The following is a 12836-nucleotide window of genomic DNA, read 5'->3' as shown; positions in this document are numbered from 1 at the left end:
CAGTATGATTAATCAACAGAAAACAAGAAATAGAATGCCTGGACTACCATTTGTAATGAATTCCACAATTCCACAAGCAAAAAACTAAACGTACGGACGCTTCAGCAACTTCAGGTAATATACTGTATTTACTGGCCCCCTTTTACAAATCAGAGTCACTTTGAAATGTTACTTTTCTGGTGTAACAACACAGTGGGGCCTAAATGTATTTGTGTGACAGAAATGTAACAAACTATCACAAATAATTACAAATATAAGTTCTATATCATCTTGTCTTTCTAAGGTTCTGTGGAAAAATATATGAAAATCTACTTAAAGAAGACAAATGCTGTTAAACGTAGGGAGTGTTTCAAGACTGGTAGGAGAACCCCAGGAAGACCAGAGACAGATGAGCTGGGAGACTGGTGGAGGACCCCCAGGAAGACCAGAGACAGATGAGCTGGGAGACTGGTGGAGGACCCTCAGTAAGATCAGAGACAGATGAGCTGGGAGACTAGTGGAGGACCCCCAGGAAGACCAGAGACAGATGAGCTGGGAGACTGGTGGAGGATCCCCAGTAAGACCAGAGACAGATGAGCTGGGAGACTGGTGGAGGACCCCAGTAAGACCAGAGACAGATGAGCTGGGGGACTGGTGGAGGACCCCCAGGAAGACCAGAGACAGATGAGCTGGGAGACTGGTGGAGGACCCTCAGTAAGATCAGAGACAGATGAGCTGGGAGACTAGTGGAGGACCCCCAGGAAGACCAGAGACAGATGACCTGGGAGACTGGTGGAGGATCCCCAGTAAGACCAGAGACAGATGAGCTGGGAGACTGGTGGAGGACCCCCAGTAAGACCAGAGACAGATGAGCTGGGGGACTGGTGGAGGACCCCCAGTAAGACCAGAGACAGATGAGCTGGGGGACTGGTGGAAGACCCCCAGTAAGACCAGAGGAGCTGGGGAACTGGTGGAGGACCCCCAGTCAGGCCAGAGACAGATGATCTGGGGGACTGGTGGAGGACCCCCAGTAAGACCAGAGGAGCTGGGGGACTGGTGGAGGACCCCCAGTAAGACCAGAGGAGCTGGGGGACTGGTGGAAGACCCCCAGTAAGACCAGAGGAGCTGGGGAACTGGTGGAGGACCCCCAGTCAGGCCAGAGACAGATGAACTGGGGGACTGGTGGAGGACCCCAGTAAGACCAGAGGAGCTGGGGACTGGTGGAGGACCCCAGTAAGACGAGAGGAGCTGGGGGACTAGTGGAGGACCCACAGTAAGACCAGAGGAGCTGGGGAACTGGTGGAGGACCCCCAGTCAGGCCAGAGACAGATGAACTGGGGGACTGGTGGAGGACCCCCGTAAGACCAGAGGAGCTGGGGAACTGTTGTAGGACCCCCACTTAGACCAGATGAGATGGGGGACTGGTGGATCACCCCCAGTAAGACCAGAGGCAGATGGGGGACTGGTGGAGGACCCCAGTGAACTGGGGGAGGTGGAGGACCAGACCAGAGCTGGGGGGACCCCCACTTAGGATGGAGATGACCCCCCAGTAAGACCAGAGGAGCTGGGGAACTGTTGGAGGACCCCCAGTTAGACCAGAGACAGATGAGCTGGGAGACTGGTGGAGGACCGCAAGTAAGACCAGAGACAGATGAGCTGGGAGACTGGTGGAGGACCCCCACTTAGACCAGAGGAGCTGGGGGACTGGTGGAGGGCCCCCAGTAAGACCAGAGGAGCTGGGGGACTGGTGGAGGACCCCCAGTTAGACCAGAGAAAGATGAGCTGGGGGACTGGTGGAGGACCCCCAGTTAGACCAGGGGATCTGGGGGACTGGTGGAGGACCCCCAGTAAGACCAGAGGAGCTGGGGGACTGGTGGACGACCCCCAGTTAAAACAGATGAGCTGGGGGACTGGTGGAGGACCCCCAGTAAGACCAGAGGCAGATGGGGGACTGGTGGAAGACCCCCAGTAAGACCAGAGGAGCTGGGGGACTGATGGAGGACCCCCAGTTAGACCAGAGAAAGATGAGCTGGGGGACTGGTGGAGGACCCCCAGTTAGACCAGAGGATCTGGGGGACTGGTGGAGGACCCCCAGTTAGACCAGAGGAGCTGGGGGACTGGTGGAGGACCCCCAGTTAGACCAGATGAGCTGGGCGACTGGTGGAGGACCCCCAGTAAGACCAGAGGCAGTTGGGGGACTGGTGGAGGACCCCCAGTAAGACCAGAGGCAGATGGGGGACTGGTGGAGGACCCCCACTTAGAACAGAGGAGCTGGGGGACTGGTGGATGACCCCCAGTTAGACCAGAGGAGCTGGGGGACTGGTGGAGGACCCCCAGTAAGACCAGAGAAAGATGGGGGACTGGTGGAGGACCCCCCACTTAGACCAGAGAGAGCTGGGGGACTGGTGGATGACCCCCAGTTAGACCAGAGGAGCTGGGGGACTGGTGGAGGACCCCAGTAAGACCAGATGAGCTGGGGACTGATGGAGGACCCCCAGTAAGACCAGAGGAGCTGGGGGACTGGTGTAGGACCCCCAGTTAGACCGGAGGCAGATGGGGGACTGGTGGAGGGCCCCCACTTAGACCAGAGGAGCTGGGGGACTGGTGGATGACCCCCAGTTAGACCAGAGGAGCTGGGGGACTGGTGGAGGACCCCCAGTAAGACCAGAGGCAGATGGGGGACTGGTGGAGGACCCCCAGTAAGACCAGAGGCAGATGGGAGACTGGTGGAGGATCCCCAGTAAGACCAGAGGAGCTGGGGGACTGGTGGAGGACCCCAGTAAGACCAGAGGCAGATGGGGGACTGGTGGGGACCCCAGTAAGACCAGAGGCAGAATGGGGACTGGTGGAGGACCCCAGTTAGACCAGAGGAGCTGGGGGACTGGTGGAGGACCCCAGTAAGATCAGAGAAAGATGGGGGACTGGTGGAGGACCCCCACTTAGACCAGAAGAGCTGGGGGACTGGTGGATGACCCCCAGTTAGACCAGAGAAAGATGGGGGACTGGTGGAGGACCCCACTTAAGACCAGAGGAGCTGGGGGACTGGTGGATGACCCCCAGTTAGACCAGAGGAGCTGGGGGACTGGTGGAGGACCCCAGTAAGACCAGATGAGCTGGGGGACTGATGGAGGACCCCTGTAAGACCAGAGGAGCTGGGGGACTGGTGGGACCGCCAGTAAGACCAGGAGGCAGATGGGAGACTGGTGGAGGACCCCCACTTAGACCAGAGGAGCTGGGGGACTGGTGGAGGACCCCCAGTAAGACCAGAGGCAGATGGGAGACTGGTGGAGGATCCCCAGTAAGACCAGAGGAGCTGGGGGACTGGTGGAGGACCCCCAGTTAGACCAGAGGAGCTGGGGGACTGGTGGAGGACCCCCAGTAAGACCAGAGAAAGATGGGGGACTGGTGGAGGACCCCCACTTAGACCAGAGGAGCTGGGGGACTGGTGGATGACCCCCAGTTAGACCAGAGAAAGATGGGGGACTGGTGGAGGACCCCCACTTAGACCAGAGGAGCTGGGGGACTGGTGGATGACCCCCAGTTAGACCAGAGGAGCTGGGGGACTGGTGGAGGACCCCCAGTAAGACCAGATGAGCTGGGGGACTGATGGAGGACCCCCAGTAAGACCAGAGGAGCTGGGGGACTGGTGTAGGACCCCCAGTTAGACCGGAGGCAGATGGGGGACTGGTGGAGGGCCCCCCAGAGGAGCTTAGACCAGAGACCAGAGCTGGGGGACTGGTGGAGGACCCCAGTTAGACCAGAGGAGCTGGGGGACTGGTGGAGGACCCCCAGTAAGACCAGAGGCAGATGGGGGACTGGTGGAGGACCCCCAGTAAGACCAGAGGCAGATGGGAGACTGGTGGAGGATCCCCAGTAAGACCAGAGGAGCTGGGGGACTGGTGGAGGACCCCCAGTAAGACCAGAGGCAGATGGGGGACTGGTGGAGGACCCCCAGTTAGACCAGAGGAGCTGGGGGACTGGTGGAGGACCCCAGTAAAACCAGAGAAAGATGGGGGACTGGTGGAGGACCCCCACTTAAGACCAGAGGCAGCTGGGGACTGGTGGATGACCCCAGTTAGACCAGAGAAAGATGGGGGACTGGTGGAGGACCCCCACTTAGACCAGAGGAGCTGGGGGACTGGTGGATGACCCCCAGTTAGACCAGAGGAGCTGGGGGACTGGTGGATGACCCCCAGTTAGACCAGATGAGCTGGGGGACTGATGGAGGACCCCCTGTAAGACCAGAGGAGCTGGGGGACTGGTGTAGGACCACCAGTAAGACCGGAGGCAGATGGGAGACTGGTGGAGGACCCCCACTTAGACCAGAGGAGCTGGGGGACTGGTGGAGGACCCCCAGTAAGACCAGAGGCAGATGGGAGACTGGTGGAGGATCCCCAGTAAGACCAGACGAGCTGGGGGACTGGTGGAGGACCCCCAGTAAGACCAGAGGCAGATGGGGACTGGTGGAGGACCCCAGTAAGACCAGAGGCAGATGGGGGACTGGTGGAGGACCCCAGTAAGACCAGAGGCAGATGGGGACTGGTGGAGGATCCCCAGTTAGACCAGAGGAGCTGGGGGACTGGTGGAGGACCCCCAGTAAGACCAGAGGCAGATGGGGGGACTGGTGGAGGACCCCCCAGTAAGACCAGAGAGGCAGATGGGGAGACTGGTGGAGGATCCCCAGTAAGACCAGAGGAGCTGGGGGACTGGTGGAGGACCCCCAGTTAGACCAGAGGCAGATGGGGGACTGGTGGAGGACCCCAGTAAGACCAGAGGCAGAATGGGGACTGGTGGAGGACCCCAGTTAGACCAGAGAAAGATGGGGGACTGGTGGAGGACCCCACTTAGACCAGAGGAGCTGGGGGACTGGTGGATGACCCCAGTTAGACCAGAGGAGCTGGGGGACTGGTGGAGGACCCCCAGTAAGACCAGATGAGCTGGGGGACTGATGGAGGACCCCCTGTAAGACCAGAGGAGCTGGGGACTGGTGGAGGACCCCCAGTAAGACCAGAGGCAGATGGGGGACTGGTGGAGGACCCCCACTTAGACCAGAGGAGCTGGGGGACTGGTGGATGACCCCCAGTTAGACCAGAGGAGCTGGGGGACTGGTGGAGGACCCCCAGTAAGACCAGAGGCAGATGGGGGACTGGTGGAGGACCCCCAGTAAGACCAGAGGCAGATGGGAGACTGGTGGAGGATCCCCAGTAAGACCAGAGGAGCTGGGGGACTGGTGGAGGACCCCCAGTAAGACCAGAGGCAGAATGGGGACTGGTGGAGGAACCACCAGTTAGACCAGAGGAGCTGGGGGACTGGTGGAGGACCCCCAGTAAGACCAGAGGCAGAATGGGGACTGGTGGAGGACGCCCAGTTAGACCAGAGGAGCTGGGGGACTGGTGGAGGACCCCCAGTTAGACCAGAGAAGCTGGGGAACTGGTGGAGGACCCCCAGTTAGACCAGAGGAGCTGGGGGACTGGTGGAGGACCCCCAATTAGACCAGAGGAGCTGGGGACTGGTGGAGGACCCCCAGTTAGACCAGAGGAGCTGGGGACTGGTGGAGGACCCCCCAGTTGGGGACTGGTGGAGACCAGAGAAAGAGGCAGATGGGGACTGGTGGAGGACCCCCCAGAGGAGCTTAGACCAGAGGAGCTGGGGGACTGGTGGATGACCCCAGTTAGACCAGAGAAAGATGGGGACTGGTGGAGGACCCCAGTAAGACCAGAGGAGCTGGGGGACTGGTGGATGACCCCCAGTTAGACCAGAGGAGCTGGGAGACTGGTGGAGGACCCCCAGTTAGACCAGAGGAGCTGGGGGACTGGTGGAGGACCCCCAGTAAGACCAGAGGCAGCTGGGGGACTGGTGGAGGACCCCCAGTTAGACCAGATGAGCTGGGTGACTGGTGGAGGACCCCCAGTAAGACCAGAGGCAGATGGGGGACTGGTGGAGGACCCCCAGTAAGACCAGAGGCAGATGGGGGACTGGTGGAGGACCCCCAGTTAGACCAGAGGAGCTGGGGGACTGGTGGAGGACCCCCAGTTAGACCAGAGGAGCTGGGGGACTGGTGGAGGACCCCCAGTTAGACCAGATGAGCTGGGGGACTGGTGGAGGACCCCCAGTAAGACCAGAGGCAGATGGGGGACTGGTGGAGGACCCCAGTAAGACCAGAGGCAGATGGGGACTGGTGGAGGACCCCAGTTAGACCAGAGGAGCTGGGGGACTGGTGGAGGACCCCAGTTAGACCAGATGAGCTGGGGGACTGGTGGAAGGACCCCCAGTAAGACCAGAGGAGATGACCCCCCAGTTAGACCAGAGGAGCTGGGGGACTGGTGGAGGACCCCCAGTTAGACGAGATGAGCTGGGGGACTGGTGGAGGACCCCCAGTAAGACCAGAGGCAGATGGGGGACTGGTGGAGGACCCCCAGTAAGACCAGAGGCAGAATGGGGACTGGTGGAGGACCCCCAGTTAGACCAGAGGAGCTGGGGGACTGGTGGAGGACCCCCAGTTAGACCAGAGGAGCTGTGGGACTGGTGGAGGACCCCCAGTAAGACCAGAGGCAGATGGTTAGACCAGAGGAGCTGGTGGAGGACCCCAGTAAGACCAGAGGAGCTGGGGAGATGACCAGGAGACTGGTGGAGGACCCCAGTAAGACCAGAGGAGCTGGGGGACTGGTGGAGGACCCCCAGTAAGACCAGAGGCAGATGGGGGGACTGGTGGAGGACCCCCAGTTAGACCAGAGGAGCTGGGGGACTGGTGGAGACCCCAGTTAGACCAGATGAGCTGGGGGACTGGTGGAGAGGACCCCCAGTTAGACCAGATGAGCTGGGGGACTGGTGGAGGACCCCAGTAAGACCAGAGGCAGATGGGGACTGGTGGAGACCCCCAGTAAGACCAGATCTGGGGGACTGGTGGAGGACCCCCAGTTAAGACCAGAGGCACCAGAGGATCTGGGGGACTGGTGGAGGACCCCCAGTTAGACCAGAGGAGCTGGGGACTGGTGGAGGACCCCAGTTAGACCAGAGGATCTGGGGGACTGGTGGAGGACCCCAGTTAGACCAGAGGAGCTGGGGACTGGTGGAGGACCCCCAGTAAGACCAGAGGCAGATGGGAGACTGGTGGAGGATCCCCAGTAAGACCAGAGGAGCTGGGGGACTGGTGGAGGACCCCCAGTAAGACCAGAGGCAGATGGGGGACTGGTGGAGGACCCCCAGTAAGACCAGAGGCAGAATGGGGACTGGTGGAGGACCCCCAGTTAGACCAGAGGAGCTGGGGGACTGGTGGAGGACCCCCAGTTAGACCAGAGGAGCTGGGGAACTGGTGGAGGACCCCCAGTTAGACCAGAGGAGCTGGGGAACTGGTGGAGGACCCCCAGTTAGACCAGAGGAGCTGGGGAACTGGTGGAGGACCCCAGTTAGACCAGAGGAGCTGGGGAACTGGTGAGGACCCCCAGTTAGACCAGAGGATCTGGGGGACTGGTGGAGGACCCCCAGTTAGACCAGAGGAGCTGGGGGACTGGTGGAGGACCCCCAGTTAGACCAGAGGATCTGGGGGACTGGTGGAGGACCCCCAGTTAGACCAGAGGATCTGGGGGACTGGTGGAGGACCCCGGTGGACGATGTCATCGATGCACTTATTGATGAAGCCAGTGGCTGATGTGGTGTACTCCTCATTGCGATCTGAAGAATCCTGGAACATGTTCCAGTCTGTGCTACCAAAACAGTCCTGTAGTGTAGCATCTGCTTCATCTGACCACTTTTGTATTGACTGAGTCACCGGTGCTTCTTGCTTTAATTGTTGCTTGAAAGCCGGAATCAGGAGGATGGAATTATGGTCAGATTTGCCAAATGGAGGTCAAGGGAGAGCTTTGCACACATCTCTGTGTGTGGAGTAAAGGGGTCTAGAGTTTTTTCCCTCTGGTTGCACATTTAACATGCTGGTAGAAATTAGGTAAAACGGATTTAAGTTTCCCTTTATTAGAGTCCCCGGCCACTAGGAGCGCCGCCTCTGGATGAGCGTTTTTCTGTTTGCTTATGGCCTTATTCAGCTCATTGAGTGTGGTCTTAGTGCCAGCATCGGTCTGTGGTGGTAAATAGACAGCTACGAAGAATATAGATTAAAACTCTCTAGGTAGATAGCGTGGTCTACAGCTTATCATGAGATACTCTACCTCAGGCAAGCAAAACCTTGAGACTTCCTTCCTTGCACCAGCTGTTGCAAATACACATAGACCACCACCACTTGTCTTACCAGAGGCTGCTGTTCTATCCTGCTGATACAGTGTATAGACCACCACCCCTTGACTTACCAGAGGCTGCTGTTCTATCCTACTGATACAGTGTATAGACCACCACCCCTTGTCTTACCAGAGGCTGCTGTTCTATCCTGCTGATACAGTGTATAGACCACCAACCCTTGTCTTACCAGAGGCTGCTGTTCTATCCTGCTGATACAGTGTATAACCCACCAGCTGTATGTTTTTCATGTCGTCATTCAGCCACGACTCAGTGAAACATAAGATATTACAGTTTTTAATGTCCCGTTGATGGGATATACATGCTTGTAGTTTGTCCACTTTATTATTGAGCGATTGTAAGTAGGCCAGTTGTACTGATGGAAAAGGCACTCTCGTTGCCGGATCCTCACAAGGCACCCGATCTCCTTCCGCGACACCGCCGTTTCCCTCTCCTGCGAATGACGGGGATGAGGGCCTGTTCGGGTGTCTGGAATACATCCTTCTCGTACGAAAAAAATGATTTGTCCAGTTCAAGGTGAGTAATCTCTGTTCTGATGTCCAGAAGCTCTTTTCGGTCATAAGAGACGGTAGCAGCAACATTATGTACAAAACAAGTTACAAACAATGCGAAAAAACAACAAAATAGCACGGTTGGTTAAGAGCCCATAAAACGGCAGCCATCCCCTCCGGCGCCATTTATATATCTGTCTATACAGCCAATGACTCCAGGGAAGTTCCCATAGTAATAGAACTCTACCTTGTAGTTGGCTTGGGCAGCAGCATCAGCGAAATTGATGTAATTGTCGTTCAGTTCACATATAGACTTTGTGGACATTTCTGCATACAGTCAGTTCACTTACACTAATCTCCTGTTTCACGATGGAAGGTTCCAGATGCCAAAAACCTCAAGGTGATCAGCAGTTGTTGGGAAGGAGGGATGGGCCTTCCCTGAAGATAGTCAGATGAAAGCCTTGGCTCAAGCAAACAAATAGATGCATTTTCTTTGTACACACGGAAAATGTCACAGAAATTGAGTTCTTCAAAATCATTCAGTGAGTTGCTCCTGTCTTTTACCGCCCTTTTGCCTTGGAGGTGCTCTTTGATGATCATTGAAATAGTCCAGGTAATACATTTCCCTCCATTGCCAAGTTCAGTCTAGGGGCCAACATCCATTAATCTGAAGTTAAGCCTCTGGACAAGTCTTCACCTAGATCTAGATTAACTCTAATCTTCCTTCTGGAAATCAGATGTTTTAAATCTAGACTAGGGCAAGTGTGAAAATATTTGAAACCATGTCTGAGAAATTTAGTCTAGGATTAGCCTTAATCTGTGTCCAGGAAACCGCCCTACAAATGGATAACCTCTACAAGCATGAAATGGAAATGTGCTTTTTACATATCCCAGTTTCCCCTGCGACACTGTCAGAGAGTGGGGTCACAGCCAGGGAACAGCCATTATTGACAGCGACCCTGGAGCAATTAGGGTTAAGTGCCTTGCTAAAGGGCAGATCAACCTATTTTTCACCTTGAAGATTCGAACTACACTGAACAAAAATACAAATGCAACATGCAACAACTTCAAAGATTTTGCTGAGTTACAGTCAATAAGGAAATCGTTCAATTAAAATAATTTCATTAGGCCCTAATCTATGGATTTCACATAGAAACCTTATTTTTCCTGCTCAATGGTCTAACCGCTAGGCTACCTGCCGCCACACCAATCCACCTATCAGCATCCAGCATCACACCAACCCACTTATCAACACACAGTACCACACCAACCCACCTATCAGCATCCATAACCCATCATTTTCTTTCTAGGGTTCTTTCTGCTCTGATCTCCTCTCTGTCTCCCTCAGGCCTGTTTTCTAGGGTATGAATTGGCGTTAGAGTGTCTAAATTGGCTGGCTCCCACCTGGTGAAGTCTCCTGCTATGACCTGTCATTAAGAGGTTGTAACCTGCATTGACCTGTCGCTGTCTTCAGACTGGACTCTTCTCTTGACCTCAGTTTCATGCTTCCCAAATGGCACACTATTCCCTATATAGTGCACTACTTTTGCCTAGGGCCTGTAGGTAATAGGGCTCTGGTCAGTTTTGCACTATATAGGGAAAGTAGTGAACTATATAGGGAATAGGGTGATGGTTTTTGTTGTTGTATTTAACCTTTATTTAACTAGTCATGGTTTTTCATGACAACAACAATGTGAATTCTTGTCCTCCTTGTTGTTAATGTGGTTCTAAAAATATATTCACTGATGTTTCAGTTTGACATCTTGTCCTGTTTCGGTTTGACATCTTGTCCTGTTTCAGTTTGACATCTTGTCCTGTTTCAGTTTGACATCTTGTCCTGTTTCGGTTTGACATCTTGTCCTGTTTCAGTTTGACATCTTGTCCTGTTTCGGTTTGACATCTTGTCCTGTTTCAGTTTGACATCTTGTCCTGTTTCAGTTTGATATCTTGTCCTGTTTCAGTTTGACATCTTGTCCTGTTTCGGTTGATATCTTGTCCTGTTTCAGTTTGACATCTTATCCTGTTTCGGTTGATATCTTGTCCTGTGATTCACGTCTTGTTGAAGAGAAGTTTAAACGCACAGTGAAATAATGACAATCATGATATTTATTTAAGGGGATGATTTTTACATATTTCTGTGAACCTAAGGTTGTGTCTAAAAGGCACCTGATAATAGTGCACTATATTTATATTCATTATTCATTGTTAATAGTAACAATAAAGACGTGTTTGAATGTTGAAGATTTAAAACAATTTTTTTAAATGCCTTCATTTGTTTATTGACCAATTTAGGGGTTTTGATGTACATTTTAAATGTGATATAATGTGATATAATTTGATTAATTTGGACAATTAATCAAATCCATTTATGAGCAATCCAGATTTATCTCAGAACAGGTTTTATACATTTGTTTGAATAAAGTGTAATTTGCCAAATATGACATTGCTGTGTCTATTAATGTATCGTTTATGGGTAATTCAGGCCCTAAATTACCATTGGACACTAATCTAAGGTTTTGAGCATAGAGAGGTGTATTCTAGATTCTATTTCTACCTTTATGGTGTGCTAGGAGTAGGCCACAGCTATTTTCTAGATTGTATTTCTACCTTTATGTTCTAGTATTCAAGAAGTTTATTCTGTCTTTTTGCTGGAGGCATAGTTGCGGGAAGATCTTTGGGGCAGGAGGTGCTGCGATTTGTTTCACAGACAGACGACGACATCAGTCTGCTAATACAGGACTAATAAAGGCCCAGTGCACTACTTTTGTTTCACCTTAATTCTCATCTTTCAGGGGTGCTGCAGCATAATATGGAGGTCCAAAGCTGCCATAATTACAATGAAATAAAAATTAGCAAGGAAATACAAAAATACTGACTAAAATGTATTCAATTTCTCTTTATCTGTAATAATTGTTCAATTACAAACTTATTAAAACTTTGATTAATTTATATATTTATTCATTTAATATAGTTCTGTATTTCTTCCTCCCATATGAGAATGAGGGGGTGTCAATCAAACGGAGTGGTATCTACTAGAGGTCGGCCGATTAATTCATTCATAACAATCGGAAATCGGTATTTTGGGGTGCCGATTTTGTCGATTTTTTAAAAATATATATTTTTTAACTAGGCAAGTCAGTTAAGAACACCTTCTTATTTTCAATGACGGCCTAGGAAAGTTGTGCCTCGTTTAGGGGCAGAACGACAGATTTTTACCTTGTCAGCTTGGGGGAACCAATCTTGTAACCTTACAGTTAACTAGTCCAATGCTCTAACCACCTGGTTACATTTTTAAATTTTTTATTTATTTTTTATATAGCCCTTCGTACGTCAGCTGATATCTCAAAGTGCTGTACAGAAACCCAGCCAAAACCCCAAACAGCAAGCAATGCAGGTGTAGAAGCACGGTGGCTAGGAAAAACTCCCTAGAAAGGCCAAAACCTAGGAAGAAACCTAGAGAGGAACCAGGCTATGTGGGGTGGCCAGTCCTCTTCTGGCTGTGCCGGGTGGAGATTATAACAGAACATGGCCAAGAAGTTCAAATGTTCATAAATGACCAGCATGGTCAAATAATAATTAGGCAGAAACGTTTAAACTGGAGCAGCAGCAAGGCCAGGTGGACTGGGGACAGCAAGGAGTCATCATGTCAGGTAGTCCTGAGGCATGGTCCTAGGGCTCAGGTCCTCCGAGAGAGAGAAAGAAAGAGAGAAAGAGAGAATTAGAGAGAGCACACTTAAATTCACACAGGACACCGAATAGGACAGGAGAAGTACTCCAGATATAACAAACTGACCCTAGCCCCCCGACACATAAACTACTGCAGCATAAATACTGAAGGCTGAGACAGGAGGGGTCAAGAGACACAGGAAGGATATAACCCCACCCATTTTGCCAAAGCACAGCCCCCACACCACTAGAGGGATATCTTCAACCACCAACTTACCATCCTGAGACAAGGCCGAGTATAGCCCACAAAGATGTCCGCCACGGCACAACCCAAGGGGGGGGCGCCAACCCAGACAGGAAGATCACATCAGTGACTCAACCCACTCAAGTGACGCACCCCTCCTAGGGACGGTATGAAAGATTGCACTCTACGAGGAGCCTGCCTGTTATGCG

At 52.9% G+C, this 12836-nt stretch overlaps 1 protein-coding gene across 1 annotated transcript in view; it reads left to right on the top strand.

The window, feature by feature from the left end:
• The window catches only part of LOC112215277 (mitochondrial carnitine/acylcarnitine carrier protein-like), a 45749-nt gene extending 34573 nt beyond the window's left edge, over positions 1 to 11176 (top strand). The window contains 1 exon segment of the mRNA XM_042299887.1: positions 10066 to 11176. Within this exon segment, the coding sequence (XP_042155821.1) occupies positions 10066 to 10128 (63 nt within the window). The 3' untranslated portion in view covers positions 10129 to 11176.
• Positions 11177 to 12836: the final 1660 nt, after the last annotated feature.

The sequence above is a fragment of the Oncorhynchus tshawytscha genome, linkage group LG16, assembly GCF_018296145.1.
Source record: "Oncorhynchus tshawytscha isolate Ot180627B linkage group LG16, Otsh_v2.0, whole genome shotgun sequence".
NCBI classification, from domain to species: domain Eukaryota; kingdom Metazoa; phylum Chordata; class Actinopteri; order Salmoniformes; family Salmonidae; genus Oncorhynchus; species Oncorhynchus tshawytscha.
This window is presented reverse-complemented; position numbering and strand designations above follow the sequence as displayed.